At 41.8% G+C, this 18,986-nt stretch overlaps 1 protein-coding gene across 6 annotated transcripts in view; it reads left to right on the top strand.

The window, feature by feature from the left end:
• Positions 1 to 18,986, top strand: part of MIA2 (MIA SH3 domain ER export factor 2) — a 108,721-nt gene that overhangs the window by 53,157 nt on the left and 36,578 nt on the right. For all 6 annotated transcript variants that reach the window (XM_079767201.1, XM_079767200.1, XM_079767203.1 and 3 more), the window contains 7 exons: positions 1,032 to 1,149; positions 2,740 to 2,786; positions 4,229 to 4,319; positions 6,514 to 6,652; positions 10,825 to 10,926; positions 12,128 to 12,188; positions 12,857 to 12,892. In XM_079767201.1, coding sequence (XP_079623327.1) covers positions 1,032 to 1,149; positions 2,740 to 2,786; positions 4,229 to 4,319; positions 6,514 to 6,652; positions 10,825 to 10,926; positions 12,128 to 12,188; positions 12,857 to 12,892 — 594 coding nt within the window. The remainder of the gene's footprint in view (positions 1 to 1,031; positions 1,150 to 2,739; positions 2,787 to 4,228; positions 4,320 to 6,513; positions 6,653 to 10,824; positions 10,927 to 12,127; positions 12,189 to 12,856; positions 12,893 to 18,986) is intronic.

The following is an 18,986-nucleotide window of genomic DNA, read 5'->3' as shown; positions in this document are numbered from 1 at the left end:
TGTAAATTATAGGGCAGAATGGAATTTTAGGTGGGAACTTTCACAGAAATACATGGTACAGTCATTTTATTATTCATAGTGCTAGAAAACCTTTCTTCTTTCAAGAAAATGCAAAAAGTATTATTGAAATGCTACAATTCAGATTCTCTCTAGTAATTCCTTTTAATATATTTTTTATTGATTTCAGAGAGGGAAGGAGAGGGAGAGAGAGAAGAATCAATGATGAAAGAGAATCATTGACTAGCTGCCTCCTGCACACCCCACACTGGGGATTGAGTGTGCAACCCGGGCATATGCCCTGACCGGGAATTGAACCATGACCTCCTAGTTCATAGATTGATGCTCAACCCCTGAGCTGCACTGGCTGGGCATAATTTCTTTTTCTTTATGTCAGTTGAACTCCCCAGCTAGTTGTTTACTTTAGTAAACTGAATCTGTGAAATCTGATCTTTTCATATATCACGTACTTCACTTTGCAGATGTGTGTGACTTCACACAAAATTTACTCTCTCATAAATGGCCAGTCTTATTTGTGGCATTTGAGAAATGTTATATAAGAAAATGTTTTGTCACTTTATTTTTAAAATATATTTTTATTGATTTCAGAGAGGGTGAGGGAGAGAGAGATAGAAACATCAATGATGAGAGAGAATCATTGATTGGTTGCCTCCTGCATGCCCCCTACTGGGGATTGAGCCTGCAACCTGGGCATATGCCCTGACCATGAGTGAACTTTGAACTCCTGGTTTATAGGTCGATGCCCAACCACTGAGCCATGACGTGCTGTTTTGTCACTTTATAGTCATGTGATATAGTTAGCAAAAATGGACCATTATAAAGAATTGTATTTGTTTTTAATGTTCAGAATTTAATAGTCAATAAATATTAGGTTTTTCAATACCAGCTGGAGAAAAAGAGCTCAAGTACTATTACTTATGTGCATTGATTTTTAAACTATAAGTATATTTTCAGAAATAGTAATTTATTAGCATGACCCTCTCTTTTTTTCCTCCCTTTGCTAAATAATCAAGTCTCTGACCGAACGCTTGCTAAAAATGCAAGATTGGGCTGCTGTGCTTGGAGAAGACATAACAGATGATAACTTGGAATTGGAAATGAAGAGCGAGTCAGAAAATGATGCACTTTCAGGTATTAAATCACATATCCTCTTGCTAAAAATGATGACTAGCTCTTGTATTTCCCCATTTTCACCATGTTCTTTATACACTTGTCCGTTGCTCCACCTTTTCATCTTTCTTTAATATTCTGTCCCTTTTTCACCATCCCTTATCATTAACCTTCAGCTAGAATATTGCCTTTTCACTAAATCTTTCTCCAAATCCTCAGACAGACTTATAGCCTCCTTACTCTTTGTTTTTTTGTGTTTTTTTTTAAATATATTGTACATACTGTCATTATAGCCACATTGTTTCATAATCATTTCAATGCCTGTTTTCCCCTGCACTGTAAGCTAATCAAATGGTTGGGTAAGTAGTTTGAAAAATGAGTGTTATATCTTCTATAATATCTATAATAATAAAAGCATAATATGCTAATTAGACAGTACAACTGTACGACCTTCTGGATGTCCTTCCAGACAAAGCCGGGGCTGAGAGGGAAGCCCGGGTGTCGGGTGCCGAGGGAAGCCAGTGTTGGCAGCCAGGGGAAGGAAGGCCTACTTTTGCATGAATTTTGTGCATCGGGCCTCTAGTAAATAAATACCTCAGGACACTCTTTTTTTCTTTTTTTAGATAGTTAGGATGGTTATAGTACTTTAACCTTGGCCATCCCAAATTATTATTGGTATTGTTACTTGCAGTCTGTAAACTCAGGAAAAAGTTATGATCACCAGTTACTCACTGTATTCTCAACTAATCCCTTTGACTTCAATTTTTTTTTTGTATTTTGACATAATAGTAGATTCATAAGAAGTTGCAAAGAAGTACAGAGAGGTCTTATGTATAATCAATCTAGTTTCCACTAATAATAATTTTTCTGACTTTTGTATCCTTTCTCTTTTCTCTCTCTTTACCCCTGCATAATTAAAAAATTTATTAAGGAGAAGGTATGATTAAAAAATTTCTTGATCACATTAATGTTTTGGAGGAAAATTATACTTCCAAAGTAAATACATACAGTTTTGTTTGTACTTTTTCTGTTCTGCTTTATTTTGTAAGAAATAAATGTTTCTAATGAGAAAACTTGTGCTTGTTTAATGTTATTTTAATTTGGAGTACAATTGCAGTCATATTTTATATGGTGAAGGAACCAAATAATAGTCCAGACCAGGCGTCCTCAAACTACGGCCCACGGGCCACATGCGGGTGTTTTTGCCATTTTTTTTACTTCAAAATAAGATATGTGCAGTGTGCATAGGAATTTGTTCATAGTTTTTTTTAAACTATAGTCCGGCCCTCCAACGGTCTGAGGGACAGTGAACTGGCCCCCTGTTTAAAAAGTGTGAGGACCCCTGGTCCAGACTATGGAACTGTAACTTTGTCCTTGGAGTTAATGATGAAGAACCTTGTTAATTGATATTATGGTACTACCAGTGCTTTTACTGTTTAACTTTCTGCCAGCAGGTTCAAGGCCATTCCGCCTTATACCAAATTCATTATTGTAGCAAGAAGAGGGATTATGAGGCTCTAATTGAGTGAATTAATAAAATCATTTAGATCTCTCTTGTGGCATTGATTTTTTCCCCCTAATTTATTGTTATGTTTTTGTTTTTTATAATAGATAATGAACCAAAAGGGGCTTTGAGGAAGCTGATTCATGCTGCTAAGGTTTGCATTACTACATAAATATAAAAAAAAAAAAGAAAATAGAACATGGATTAAACTCATATATCTTTAGTAACTATTTTAAAAGTCCATTATATAGTTGTCAGATAAGTGATCAGAATTTTCAGTAGTGATCAGAATTATCTTTATCAGTTGCTTTTTTATTTTTTGTAATAACTTTAGAAATTCATATTGTTAATTTTTAGAATTTATGATAACAAAATTTTTGAAAGTCTGCATATATTAAAAATGTTTACTCTATTTTCTTTCATCTTTCTTTGAGCATCTCTCTTCCTCTGGTCTCAATATTTTCCTATCTGTATTGCCCAAGATCCTTTTTTTTTTTTTTTAATCCTCACCCAATGATATTTTTCTCATGGATTTCCAGAGAGAGAGGAAGGGAGGGAGGAAGGGGAGAGAAAGAGAAACATCACGTGAAAGAGACACATTGATTGGTTGCCTCCCACACTCGTCCCTACCGGGACTGGGGAACCTATAACTGAGGTACATGCCCTTGACTGGGAATCGAATCCACAATCCTTCTGTCTGTGGGCTGATGCTGTAACCACTGAGCAAACTTGCCAGGGCCCCAATATTCTATTTTATGAAGTAAACACTTAGTTTCATTTTCTTCTGGTTTATCCCTTCTTTTTTTCATCCTAGTAGTGGTATCCTGGTCTTTACCTTATTTGAGAAGTTTTGGTAATGTTTAACGATTACTTTAATCAAACTTATATATTGAAGCCCTGGCCAGGTAGCTAGATTGGTTAGAGCATCATCCCCATATGCCAAGGTTGTGGGTTCAATCCCCTGTCAGAGCACATACAAGAATCAACCAGTGAATGCATAAATAAGTGGAACAACAAATTGACGTTTTTCTCTTTCTCTTTCTCTCTCCCCTCTCCCTTCCTTTCTCTAAAATCAATAAATAAAAATTTAAAAAAACCTGCCGAAACTGGTTTGGCTCAATGGATAGAGCGTCGGCCTGCAGACTGAAAGGTCCCAGGTTCGATTCCGGTCAAGGGCATGTACCTTGGTTGTGGGCACATCCCCGGTAGCGGGTGTGCAGGAGGCAGCTGGTCGATGTTTCTAGCTCTCTAGCCCTCTCCCTTCCTCTCTGTAAAAAATCAATAAAATACGTTAAAAAAGAAAAAAAGAATTCTCACTTATTAAAAAAAAAAAAGAAAAAAAATTAAAAAAACCTTATGTGTTGAAAATAAATAAAATGAGAGTAGCCACAGTTTAAGCATCCATCACTGATCTTCTCATTCCCTGTCCTGAAATTTACAACTATTGATGACTTTGCTAACTTTCTAAGATGGAAGCTGCATTGTTAGTTAGTATATTCTAGGCAATAATTTCATCAAAGTGATAAAAGAGCTTCAAAAGGCTGGGATGGTATATTGAGATTAATGTTGCTTTTTTCCTTCTCCCATTCTTTGAAGTTAAAGGCTTCTTTAAAAACCCTAGAAGGAGAAAGAAACCAAATATACACTCAATTAACTGAAGTAGATAAAACAAAGGAAGATCTTACAGGTAGGTAATCTACTTACTTTTAACGTTTTTCTAAATAATTAAATCTCATTCTAGAGAATGGTACCATGAATTGAACCAATTATGGGAAGATGCAATTTGTTGCTTATTTTTTTACTTTTGTTTCTTATTTGTGAAAAATTAGTCCTGAGTAGTTTGTTGTTGGTAAAGCCTTGTCAGTTTCCTCCATCTATACTAATAAAAGGGTAATATGCAAATGGTCAGGACGCCCTCACGCGTAACGACTGATCAGCTGGAGGCTGCATTCGCATCAGGCGTGGGTGGGTGGGACTTGCAGTGTCGGGGATGGGCGGGGCCACGGTGGGGGCCTCTGCGTGGCGCCGGGGGTCTGTAGGTTCCACTTATTTATGCATTCACCTCTGCCATGGCCTGGCCCGGCGTCCGCAGGCCTCCCCCGGCTCTGGCCTACCTCTTTGGGGCAATCCATCGAGGAATCCTGGATGGGTGGGCGGGGCCTACCTCTTTGTGGTGATAGATCGCAGGGCTCCTGCACTGTGACAGGGCACAGGCCAGGCTGGGGAAACCCCCGCCCCGAGTGCACAAATTTCATTCACCGGCCCACCAGTATTTATATAAAATTAAAATAATTAAATTACTTAAAAGACCATGTAAAACCATACATATATTTGAATCTCAGTGTTACGTGTGTGGTATGGTTTGAGATATTAAAAAGTAGCAAATTAAAACTTTAAAAACTTTTGATTGCAAAATTGACATTCAGCAGTGCTATATTTTACAGATCTGGTTATAGTAAATTTTAATATACATGCATAGTATATTAGCACATGCAAGAGTGCTCTTAGACATGTAGAATGGAAGGTTTTTTTTTTTATTGAAACATTTTTAGTTTTCTTAAATAGTTGATATAAGTAACATACCATTATATTAAAAAAAAAAAAAAGAATTTCGCCCATCTGGCATGGCTCAGTGGACCTATGAACCAGGAGGTCACAGTTCAATTCCCAGTCAGTGCACATGCCCAGGTTGTGGGCTTGATCCAAGTGGGAGGCATGCAGGAGGGAGCTGATCAATAATTCTCTGTCATCATTGATGTTTCTATTTCTCTCTCCCTCTCCCTACCTCTCTGAAATCAATTAAAAAAATAATTTCATCATAACCATTTGCATAAAAAATGATTATCTTTGAATATGGAATTATGGATAGATTTCTCTCTCTTTTTTTTAACTTATCTGTATTTTCAAAAATTTCTACAATAAGTGAATTATATTTATAATAAAACATTTTTTGAAAAGGTTGAACCACCTAGTGGTTACTCTACCACTAATTGGGATACACCCCCCTACCCCCTGCTGAAATAAGCTTTAGGAAATAAAAGATGAAAAGGTTGAACCATCCAAAAGGTACAGATTATTAAAAAATGATCAAAAGATCATAGACTCATTCATATAGTATTGATAGTTGAAATATTTTTAGATTTTGAAAAGTAGTATTAACTTAAAGTTTTGCTATATGTAATGCATAGGACTAAAAGCCATGGGAAAGTCTCTGGAGGAAAAGATAGGGAGCCTGCTTTCAAGGAAGCTGCATTTCAGTATATTAACAGACTCTCAGTGTGGAACTATTCAGTAAGTGCCAGAATACCAAGGAATGTACTCACCAGTTATCCCATCCCTTAATTCAATTAATTGCTTGGCAAATCTTTATTATTTTCTAAAACTAGTATTTGGAAACTGTCTGCCTGTACCCTCCTTCCAAATCTAACTTTGTTTTTGTAATGGATCATGAAAGATAAATTCCTACAATTGGTTTTCTCTGTTCATAACATGAAGGTTTTCTTCTAAACTGCTTTCCCTCTTTGGTAATCATTTAAGATACAGAGGATTTGAAACAAACAAAATAGTTACAATAGAAGTACAAAGATATAGTGAAGATTTAAGTGTTGGTTTATTGTGTGTTTTTTAAGTAGGGATGATCCAATTTTAATAAAGTTAATATCCATCATTATTATTTGTTAAGTGACGGTTCCTGGCAATGGTTTAAAGGTTAAGTCACTAGGTGTAAATTTAAAAATACCTTACAGATTTTCTGTTGTTGTTGGAAAGAATTTTGTTTATTAGTAATTCATTATTTTTGGTAATTTTTATCTGTATGAAATGTTAATATGCAACTCAAAATATTTACTCCTTTAATTTTGACTTTTAAAATTTTTCCATAGAGTGTATTAAAAATATCCAGACTGAACAAGCATGTTTGCAGCCAGAAAATGAACATCTTGAAAATGAGAATCAAAAGCTTCAGCACAAACTTAAAGTAATGACTGAATTATATCAAGAAAATGAAATGATACTTCATAGGTAATAAAATATATGTTGATATCGTCACTGAATGGCAAGTGAAATATTGCATATAAAGTTTATCTGATTAGCCAAAGTTCTGTTAATGATTGGGTTATATTTCCTCAATTCATTTTTGTTGTTGTTAATCCTCACTAGAGTATATATGTATTTTTTAATACATTTTTACTGATTTCAGAGAGAGGAAGGGAGAGGGAGAGAGAGATAGAAACATGAATAATGAGAGAGAGAGAATCATGGATCGGCTGCATGCCCCTTACTGGGGGATGGAGCCTGCAACCCAAGCATGTGTCCTAACCGGGAATCAAACCATGACCTCCTGGTTCATGAATTGATGTTCAACCACTGAGCCACACTGGTCGGCACCAGAGGATATTTTTTCCATTGATTTTTTTTTTAGGGAGAATGGAAGGGAGGGGGAAAGATACAGAGAGAAACATTGATGTGAGAGAGAGACATCTACTGGTTGCTACCCTCGTCCACCCTGACTGGGGCCAGGAAACGAATCTGCAACTGAGGTACATGCCCTTGACTAGAATTTAACCTGCGACCCTTCGGTCTGCAGGCTGACATTAACCACTGAGAAAACTGCCTAGGGCTCATCAATTAATTTTTAAAGAAAGTTATTTGATCTTGAAATACTTTTTCTTCAAGGAAGAAAATGTGTAAGTGATACTGGACTTTGCAGACTAGTTTACAAAATCCTTTTTAACTTCTTTCAGGTAATCAGCAAATTATTGCTAATTAAAGTTCCTAATACTGTAAGCTAGGTCAGGGAATCTGGGTGGACATCCTAGTAATTGCACTCTATCCATTAATTCCATCTCTGATATATGTGAAACTGATTCCTTTCTCCTGTGTAAATTGCTCCTGCCAAATTGATCTTTGTCTCAGTAAATGGCAGTGTTACTTACTAAGTTGATCATGGTAGCTGATTAAGCCATCCTTGACTTCTCTCTCTTTTTTTGGTTTGTTTTGTTAATCTTCACCTGAGCATATTTTTTCCATTGATTTTTATTTTATTTTATTTTATTTTTTAAATATATTTTTATTGATTTTAGAGAAGAAGGGAGAGAGAGAGAGAGAGAGAGAAAGAGAAAGAGAGAAAGAAAGAAACATCAATGATGAGAAAGAATCACTGATCGGTTGCCTCCTGCATGCTCCACACTGGGTATTGAGTCTGCAACCCAGGCATGTGCCCTGCCCAGGAATGGAATCATGACCTCCCAGTTCATAGGTTGACGCTCATCCACTGAGCCATGCTGATTGGGCTCCATTAATTTTTAGAGAGAATAGGAGGGAGGGGATGAGGAAGAGACACACACACACACACACACACACACAGAGACAGTAACATTGATGTGAGAGAGACACATTGATTGGTTGTCTCCTGCATGTGCCCTGACCAGGGCCAGGGATCAAACCTGTAATTCAGGTATGTGCCCTTGACTGGGAATTGAGCTGTGATCTTTCGGTGCTAGGGTCAAGGTTCTAACCACTTAGCACACCAACCAGGGCAACTTCTCTCTTTTATACCCCATATTTATTCTATCTTCAAATTCTGTCAACTTTTCTGTATCCTGAATCTGACTACTACTTTTTACCTCCTCCTGTACCAATAGTCTGATCCAAGCCATCATACATTAGTATCTGGCTTATTGCTGTAGCATCATGAGTGGTGTCTCTTTTTATATTCTTAACTTCCTGCTCTGACTTCAGTAGCATGACCCTTCTAAAAATAATGAGTATTGTTACTCTCTTGCTTAGAACTTCCAGGTGCCTTCATATCACACTCAGAATTTAATCCAAAGTTTTATTATGGCCTATAAGATCCTACAGAACCTGGCCCTTGGCTACCTCTTTAATTTTAACTTGTTTTCTTTTTCTCTCACCATGTTATAGCCACACTAGTCTTCCTGATGATCTTTATTTTTTATTTTTTTTTAAACATTTTTATTGATTTTTTTACAGAGAGGAAGGGAGAGGGAGAGAGAGTTAGAAACATTGATGAGAGAGAAACATCAATCAGCTGCCTCCTGCACACTCCCTACTGGGTATGTGCCTGCAACCGAGGTACATGCCCTTGACTGGAATTGAACCTGGGACCCTTGAGTCCGCAAGCCGACGCTCTATCCACTGAGCCAAACCGGTCAGGGCTTGATGATCTTTAGCATGACAAGTACATTACCCTCAGGGCCTTTTGAATATAAAAGGGATTGAGGTGAAAGAAATACTTTTAAGTGTATCTTTTGGACAAAAATATGATAAATTATAGAATTTTAATGAGTAATGTTTTTTATTTTAAAGAAAAAATTTCTGTAGATACTCAAAGTAAGAATGGGAAGCTGAATAGAATCCTAGCTGTATACGTGTTGTTCACATTGTGATTTCATTCATTAGTTTGAAATGCTTTGAATTCCCAAAATACTGTATATTCCATTCTTACATTTAAATTAATATGTTCACTAAAATTCAGTGAATTATGACACTGGTTGTTCTTCAGAGGAGAATATGGAGAGTTGATAGTATTAATAAAATGTTAATTTAAAAATTTTGCCTGTAAACAGTGTGATTGGGTCATTTTCTAAATCCTGGATTGATGTTTTTTTACTACTGATATATTGCATTACTAGCACTTTTCAAAAATATAGTATTGAAGAGAAGTGAAATGGTATAGAAGCTTGATGTGTTGCTTTAATATGTGAAAATGTGATTGTTTTTTAGTTATATTGTTGTGTTTCTTTTCACATCGTAATTTTTTCATGATTAATAAGCCCACCCAAATTCAAGGGGAAGGTTCATAGACTAAATCTCAGTGGGAGGGGTGTCAAAGAATTTCTGGCCATTTTTAATCTGCAGTCTGTAAAAGCACTTAAAAAATATGTATTTTTTAATTGATTTCAGACAGAGGAAGGGATGGGGAGAGAGAGAAACATCAATGATGAGAATCATTGATTGGCTCTTCCTACTGGGGATTGAGCCCGCAACTTGGGCATGAGCCCTGACTGGGAATCGAGTCGTGACCTCCTGATTCATAGGTAGACTGTCAGCCACTGAGTTACAGTGGCCGGGCTCTTTTTTTTTAATCCTCACCTGAGGATATTTTTTCCATCAATTTTTAGAGAGAGTAGAAGGGAGGGAGAGAAAGAGAAACACGAATGTGACAGAGACACATCGACTGGTTGCCCCCCACACGCACCCTGACCGTGGCCGGGGATCTAACCTGCAACCCAAGTATGTATGTACCCTTGACCGGAATTGAACCCTTGACCATTGGGTGTGTGGGCCTACGTTCTAATCACTGAACAAACTGGCCAAGGCTTGTAAAAGCATTTCTCTTCATCTTTAAACCAATTACACTTTTATGCTTTTCCTAAGGTGATGACTTTTATTTACTTAACCTGTGAAACCGTTGACTTGGGTGGGGAGTGCTTCCTAAGCAATAGGTAATACAGTCTGTAGAATATAAAACATTTATGGCTGTCTTATAGAATTTTTCCCTTTGTTTATCACAGTCCTCCCCAAAGTTCATGAAGAAGGGGAGACATTCATAGTTAGGATGCCAAATGTGTTTTCCTGTGATGTTCACTAAGTACTTGTTGAGGGACCAATGTTATTAATGATACCATGTGAAACAACGTGGGTGATTTAGTACAGTGGAACTACTACTTGCTAGCTGTATGCTTTGGTTCAGTTATTTAGTTTCTCTGTGCTTCTTTTTCTTTTGGTGAGTTGGCCTGGAAGACGAATCAATATTTTACAACTTAACAACCAACTTAAAAATTATTGACACAGTTCATTAGTTGGTGACTTCTTGTCTAATAAATGTAATGCTTCTTTATAGAAGAAGTCTTGATAAATAACACAATCATAATAATTTTTATTAATTTTTTTGATAATCTTAATTTTATGATGAATTCTTACAGAAAACTCTTGAAACTTTTATATTAATAGTATTGTTATTAGACAAGAGGCTTTATAACTTGAGTTTGTTATATTAAATTCCATGCCAGAAATACTTACACAGGTACTTCGTTTTTCTTGCCTGTGATGTTCTTAGTGGTATTATGCAAACTGCTTTATGGGAAGCACCAGTTGTGACACAATTAAATAGATATGATTGGTTATTTTATGACATATAATAAAAGAAATAAAACACTTTTTGTTTTAAGGAAATTAACAGTAGAAGAAAATTACCGGTTAGAGAAAGAGGAAAAACTTTCTAAAGCAGATGAAAAGATCAGCCATGCAGCTGAAGAGCTGGAGACCTATAGGTATTAAATGTATTTTACTTCTCCCCTTCCCTTCCTCTTCCCCTCCCCCCTTCCTCTTCCCCTTTCCCTCCTCCACCTCCCCCTCCATTTTCCCTCCTCCCTCTCTCTCCCCCTCCCTTTCCCTTTCATTGATTTTAGAGAGAGGAGAAGGGGGAGGGATAGAGAGATAGAAACAGTGAGAGAAATGGTGATCGGCTGTCTCCTGCACACCCCCTACTGGGGATTGAGCCTGCAATCTGGGCATGTGTCCTGACCGGGAATCGAGCCAGTGACCTCTTAGTTCATGGGTCGATGCTCAACCACTGAGCTACCCCAGCTGGGCTTACCCCTTTCTTTTTGAGGTGGGGAGGGTATCCAAAAGCCCAATATCAGAAAAAATAATCAGAAAAAAATAATACTGCAATAACAACAACAAAAAATAAAAAATGTATTTTTGTTTACTGATTTTCATTTAGATGTGTTGCTATAATACAATTATACAGAAATTTTAAAAAGGAAAAATGCTTTTCTTTCAGTATGTGAGATTTTAAATCTCTCACATTAATTATATATGAACATGGGCAACCCTATTGTATTTTAATGCCAAGAAAATTATGAAGAGCCATTAATTTAAAAAAATATTTCCTCTTTGGTACAAATGTGGGAGAATGTTTACAGTATTAATGAATTCAAGAATTATGCCACAAAAAGAAGAGTAAGCCACAGGTAAAGTTCTGAAAAAGTGTTTGTAAGATGATAAGTCTATCAGCAGTATACCAGATAGTTGTGATACTTCATTTAACATTAGGGAGTTTAAGCTGAGTCTTATCCAAAAGAAGGAATTAACTTGTTAGTTTTATATTTCACAGTGGGCATTAATTTTCTACAATTCTATTAAAATTAAAGACATCTGAATAAATCTTCCAAGATCATACCTCTTAAAACTAAAAATGAACCAATCAATGTACCCTATAAATCTTTTCAAGACCTTTAGTTTGGGTAAACCCAAGTAGTAGCATTCTTAAATATTAATATTAAAATTATATCAGGAACAAACATACTTTAGAACCTCATAAAGGTGGTTAACATGTGGAGTTCTGAACTTTTTCTTTTTACATGAAAAAAAGCATTCTAGGTGCTTTAATGAATATTTCCAGTAGAGCATGTATTCTATAATTTCTTAGTAAATATTAATAGTAGAATGATTATTTCTTCCCTATAGAAAGCGAGCCAAAGATCTTGAAGAAGAATTGGAGAGAACCATTCATTCTTATCAGGGACAGGTATGTGTGTGTATGTGTGTGTGTGTAACTTAAAACAATTCTGATTTGTTTGAATTTATATCTATTTTCATGAGGAATAGAGTTACTTGACTGGTTGTATACCTTTCTTAAAGTTTTACATGTGGCTGTGGAACATTTCTAGGGAGCCAGAGATTCTGGGAAAAGAGATCTTATTAAAGTTGCATTTCTTCTGCTGCTTTGGGAATGTGAATTGCATAAACAAATAACATACAGGGTGAGGCAAAAGTAGGCTTACAGGTGTTCGTATGGAGAAATACATGCAGATTATGATTATTACAGTAGCTTTATTAACTGTACTTTGTGTACTTACAACTGTAAACCTACTTTTGCCCTACCTTGTATATAAGCATTAGGGTTTTATATTCAGTCCAGCTAGTGTCTCTTAATTGGCAACTCATATTGAACTTGATTACTGCATAAAATAGAAATATACTAGACCAAGTTCAATTGTCATTACATTCAGTTCTGTTTTATGAGTAGAGTAGAGCATTGTATATGAAAATTTGCTTTAAAATGTTACTGACTTTTCAGAGATGCTTGAGTTATTTTTGAGTTTATGAGTTATGTGCTAAATCATAGTGGTAGATGTAAATGTTTTTTATATAAGAAAAGTAGTTATTAGTACTATTAATGATTTTCTTTTTCAGATTATATCTCATGAGAAAAAAGCACATGATAATTGGGTAAGTATTAAATTCTCTATTTTCAGTGCATTGCTTCTTTGCAGGGAGTTTATACTCTCTCTGGGGAAGGTGATGTAATCTTCATGGCTTCATTGTTTCAGGGCACTGGATTGCCACTAATTACTGTGGACAAATTACTTAAAATTCTCAAAGCCTGTTTACTCTTCTATAAAACAGTGGGATTGTACCAAGTTGTACACTAAGCCTTTTTTAGTTCTAAAAATCTAAAAATTTTAGTATCTGATTCTCAGTATCTGTTGAATTACTTGATACACATTAAGAAAAAGACTATCATGCCCTGACCGGTTTGGCTCAGTGGATAGAGCATTGGTCTGCGGACTCAAGGGTCCCAGGTTCGATTCTGATCAAGGGCATGTACCTTGGTTGCGGGCACATACCCAGTAGGGAGTGTGCAGGAGGCAGCGGATCGATGTTTCTCACTCTCTATTCCTCTCCCTTCCTCTCTGTAAAAAATCAATAAAATATATTAAAAAAAGAAAAAGGCCATCATAAGAAATGTGATGTCAGTCCTCCAGAGGAACTGTGTGAGGAGATCATAAGGATGCAGATTTTTAGTAATTATAAGAATTATCCCTGTAAGAGTTGTTAGAGGATGTGTCCCTAGGAGTCTTCAAGGAGAGTAGTTTGCACAGTGGGTAAATACATGGGGTCTGGACTCACTGTCTTGGTTGGTATCACCTACTGCCAGTTTCCTTACCTGTAATTTAAAGATATCATTATACCAATTTCAAAGAGTTACTGTAATCTATCCTATATAATAAAAGCCTAATATGCAAATCGACTGAACGGCAGAATGCTATGACGTGCACTTACCACCAGGGGGCAGACACTCAACGCAGGAGTTGCCCCCAGCCCGCAGGCCCCAGGCCAGCCAAGGCGGATGCCAGCAGGGGCCACTGATTGCCCCGCCAGTCACCCCACAGATTGGCCCTGATTGCCAGCCAGGCCTAGGGACCCTACCTATGCATGAATTTCATGCATTGGGCCTCTAGTCTATACTAATAAAAGGGTAATAAAAGGGTAATATGCTAATTAGGACATCTTCCGGACGTCCATCCAGACAAAGCCACAGCAGCTTTGAGGGCCTAGGGCTGGCTGCGTGGTAGAGGCGCCACTGTGGGAGAGGTGGGTGGCGCCTCGCGGGAGAGGTGGGCGGTGCTGTGGGCCAGTCCAGCACCGCCGGTCCAGCGCCACGGCCCCTTTGGAGAGGCGGCGAGAAGGTGGCACCTGTGTGAGAAGGTGGCGCTGCGCCCCCTTCTGCAGAGGAGGCATGGGACAGGCCGCAGCACGGCCCAGTCCCAGTGCTACCCCTTCCACGGAGGTAGCCACTGAGACAGCAACGCGGGCCCGGTCCAGGCGCCACGCCTGCGCAGAGGCTGAACAGGGTGCAACCTGCTGTGCCTCAACCTCCCAGAAGGCCCTCCCCAAGAAGGCCTGGCCCCAGATCGCCCCTACCCACCAGTGGGCAGGGGGCAGGGCCAGCAGCTGCGGAGGACGGCAGTGGCAGCAGCAGCAGGGTGATAGGGGCAGCGCCTTCCCCTGATCAACCCAGTTGCCTCCCACAGAGGAGGACATCCCCTGAGGGTTCCTGGACTGTGAGAGGGGGCAGACCGGGCTGAGGGACCGCCCCAGTGCATGAATTTTCGTGTACCAGGCCTCTAGTCTATACTAATAAAAGCCTAGGTGGTCCTCACATGCAACGTCGTCACAAGATGGCCACCACAAGATGGCCTTGTGCACAGTGGAGGCGGGGCCAAGCGGCTGCTCCACGCAGTGAGGCCTGGGGGTCCCGCGGCTTCGTGCGGTGCAGAGGAGGCCAGTCCCAGCGTCTCTGCCACCTTGTGCAGAGGAGGCGGGTCCCAGCGGAGGAGGCAGGTCGCAGCAGGGGAGGACAGTTGGGGGTGATCAGGCTGGCAGGGGAGGGCAGTTGGGGGCGATCGGGCTGGCAGGGGAAGGCAGTTGGGGGCGATCAGGCCAGCATGGGAGCAGTTAGGCGTCAATCAGGCCGCCAATCAGGCTGGCAGGGGAGCAGTTGGGGCGATCAGGCTGGCAGGCAGAAGCAATTAGGGGCAATTAGGCAGGCAGGCAGGTGAGCAGTTAGGAGCCTGTGGTTCCAGATTGTGAGAGGGATGTCCAACTGCTGGTTTAGGATGATATCCCCTGAGGGGTCCCAGATTGGAGAGGGTGCAGGCCGGGCTGAGGGACACCCACCTCCTGTGCACGAATTTCGTGCACTGGTCCTCGCGCGCGCGCGCGCGCGCGTGTGTGTGTGTGTGTGTGTGTGTGTGTGTGTGTGTATGGCTAATATGCTAAGTATCTGTCCAACTGGTAGGTATGACATGCACTGACCACCAGGGGGCAGGCAGACAATGCAGGAGCTGCCCCCTGGTGCTCAGCTCAGACACAGGGCTCATAGCTGGCAAGTGCCACTGCTGTGGCACGAGCCTCTCCCAATCAGGACTAACTGTGCATGAGCCTGTGGCAGGTGCAGCAGGGCCAGGATGAGTGGGAGTGGCAGGCAGGAGCGGCAGGCGGTGTTGGACTGCTGGTTTCAGCCCGATCCCCCCCGGCCTGTTGGATTGGGCCAAAACCGGCAATCTGACATTCCCTGAGGGGTCCTGAATTGCGAGAGGGCGCAGGCCAGGCTGAGGGACCCCACCGGTGCACGAATCCATGCACCAGGCCTTTAGTATATATACTGTGCATTCATTAAATAAAAGTTCAAACCATATAGAAAGGTAAAAAGAAGTAATCAGCAATAATAAATAAATTCTTTTTTTATCCCATACTTCTTTATTTTATTGAATTTATGGGTGACATCTATATATATATAAAAGGCTAATATGCTAAGTGTCCGACTGTCCAACTGGTTGCTATGATGCACACTGACCACCAGGTGGCAGACACTCAATGCAGGAGCTGCCATGATGCGCACTGGCACCATGGACATGGCACCCACAAAGCAACACTCGGCTCCCCCCAAGTGGGACACAGGCCCCGCCACCACCCCAGAGTGACACCCCACCAAATCGCAGCTGAGGCTGCCAAGACCCCATGGCACAAAATGTGGCCCACAGCCTAGCCCAGCCCGGAAATGGTGGCTGTGGGCGCTGGGTAATGACATCACATAGCAACGCCCGGCTTTCTCTCCCTAGAGATGACTAGGCTTCTTGCAGTATTCAGCCCAGGAACACGACTTGCTTTATAGCCAGGTGCAGTAAACAAATGTGAAGCATTTTCCCATGCTTCATCTCTTTTGATCCTCACAGAAGTCCTGGAGGAGATAGATAGGAGACTCGGGGGAATCCTATATTCTTTTCACTAGCCAGAAAACAGAGATTTAGAAAGTTTAGAAACTTGACCCAACTGAAAAGAAGTAAGAAATGGTGGACCTTGAAAATGACTTCAGGTTTTCTCACTGTGCAGAATGTAGTCAAACACTGCTGCAGTTAAATACTTTACCCTTTGTTCTCCTTGCATGATCTACAATAGTAATCTGCTTTGTGTTGATATTTACTGCTGTGTTGCTGACAATTAGCTGAAAGAGAAGTTGGGGTGCTTCACTGGGCTGGAAAAAGTTTAGCTAAACCAGAAAGCAGGTCTAATTAAGCAACTTTATTCTATATACTAGAGGCCTGGTGCATGAAGTTCGTGCACGGGTGGGGTGCCTCCACCTGGCCAGCAATCTGGGCCAATCAGGGCCATTTCACCCAGTCCCGATCAGGGCTGATCGGCGCTGGTAGCTGGGTAAGGACTGCGGGAGGGACCGTGGGAGGACTCAAGGGCCTGCCCAGCCCCGTCTTGCCCAGTCCTGATCAGCCGGACCCCAGCAGCAAGCTAACCATCTATCCCCTGTTGGTCAGTGCACGTCATAGCAACTGGTTGGTCAACTGCTCAGTCAGACACTTAGCGTATTAGGCTTTTATACATAGAGATTGTAACTCATGGTGCGGAATGCTTGGCACACACTTTCCCTTCAGCCCCTGGTCTTGGAGACCTCATGTCCTTCCAAGGCTCTGCTCACCCTCTTCAGCTGCCACACAAAGTAAATTGCATCGTGTGGGTGGAAATCTTTGCAGGCTCCATGGGTGTGTCTTTACTTTGCTGCAGATCCGATTATCAGGTAACACCATTGTGGTAAGACCCCTGCTCAACCTACTGCAGTGGTTTTAAACAGGCATGGGTCAACTTAGATGGTTTGACTCAGTGGATAGAGCCACAGCCTGTGGACTGAAGGGTCCTGGGTTTGATTCCGGGCAAGGGCACATTCCTGGGTTGTGGGCTCAATCCCCAGTAGGGCGCGTTCGGGAGGCAGCAGATCAATTCTCTCATCGTTGATGTTTCTATCTATCTCCCTCTGCCTTTCTCTCTGAAATCAATAAAATATATCCTATCTAATAAAAGAGTAATATGCAAATTAACCACCACTCCAACACACAACATGGCTGCCCCCATGTGGACACAAGAATGCTGCCACAAGATGGCCAGCAGGGAAGGGCAGTTGGGGGCGATCAAGCCTGCAGGGGAGGGCAGTTAGGGGTGACCAGGCTGGCAGAGGAGGGAAGTTGGGGGCGACTGGGCCTGCAGGGAAGGGCAGTTGGGGGGGGACCCAGGCCTGCAGGGGAGAGCAGTTGGGGGGGACCAGGCCTGCAGGGGAGGGCAGTTAGGGGTGACCAGGCCTGCAGGGGAGGGCAGTTAGGGGCAAATAGGCTGGCAGGAGAGCAGTTAGGCAACAATCAGGCTGGCAGGGGAGTGGTTAGGGGGTGATCAGGCTGTCAGGCAGAAGTGGTTAGGGGCAATCAGGAAGGCAGGCAGGCGAACAGTTGGGAGCCAGCAGTCCTGGATTGTGAGAGGGATGTCCCAGATTGGGGAGGGTGCAGGCTGGGCTGATGGACACCCCCCTTCCTGTGCACGAATTTCGTGCACCGGGCCTCTAGTTAACAAAAATAAAAATAAATAGGCCATGAATCAAACATTGCTGCTCTCCATCCATCCAGTCTCCTCACACCCTCTTTTGTCTTTGTCTCCCCCCCCCCCCCCCCCACACACACACAATCTGCTGGAGTCTGTGAAATGGGGTCAGGATTTCTATATCAACCAAGGGTGATGCTTCCACTCATCCCTCCTTCCCCGCCCATCTCTGTCCCCAGTCCTGTGGGGTCTCTCCCTCCCTCCCCTCCATCTAACTTGGTGGGTGGGCCCTACTCTGCCCCTTCCTCCTGTGACCTCCTGTCTGCAGCCTCCCCCTTTCTTCTCCAGGGGCGGAGCTCCCTAAAGGCTGTGTGGAGGGGTGGGGAGGGGTGGTGGGAGGGGCTGTGTGGGGCAGGGCGGTGTAGGCGGGGCTGTGCAGCAGTGCAGAGCTGTGCGGGGCGAGCCCAGGCAGGGCCTTGGAGGAGAGCTGGGATGATAGGTCATGGGGAGGAGGAGGGAGGGACTTGGAGCCTGTCCCATGGGAGAAGCACTGGGCTCCTTGGCTGCCCCCACCCAGCAGCTTTTCTAGGCCCCTGCGCAGCTGTCACCCTCTCCCCCTCACTGCCTCCTGATTCCTTTCAAGTTTTGGACTTGGTTTCTCCAACTCAGCCCCACCCCCTGTCTCTGCTGCGTCCCTGAGAGCCCGAAGCCTCCCCTTGGCCTCGGGCAGGTGCACCTGGCCCGTCTCCCCATAATGGTGCTACCCACTCTCCTGGAGTAGTTAGTGAAACTTAACAAATAAAAAGAAGCAGCTCTGCCCTGGCCGATTTGGCTCAGTGGATAGAGCATCGACCTGTGGACTGAAGGGTCCCAGGTTCGATTCTGGTCAAGGGCATGTACCTTGGTTGCAGGCACATCCCCAGTAGGGGGTGTGCAGGAGGCAGCTGATCGATGTTTCTCTCTCATCGATGTTTCTAACTCTCTATCCCTCTTCCTTCCTCTCTGTAAAAAAAAAAAATCAATAAAATATATTTTTTAAAAAAGAAAAAAAAAAAAGAAGCAGCTCTGAAGATTGTAAATTGCACACTGAGAACACCACAGGCTGTGGAGGGCTGCGCAGTCCACGGCTCTCGGATCATGTGTAGCCACCTCCCATGCCACC

Source organism: Cnephaeus nilssonii (genome assembly GCF_951640355.1).
Source record: "Cnephaeus nilssonii genome assembly, chromosome: 1".
NCBI lineage: Eukaryota > Metazoa > Chordata > Mammalia > Chiroptera > Vespertilionidae > Cnephaeus > Cnephaeus nilssonii.
This window is presented reverse-complemented; position numbering and strand designations above follow the sequence as displayed.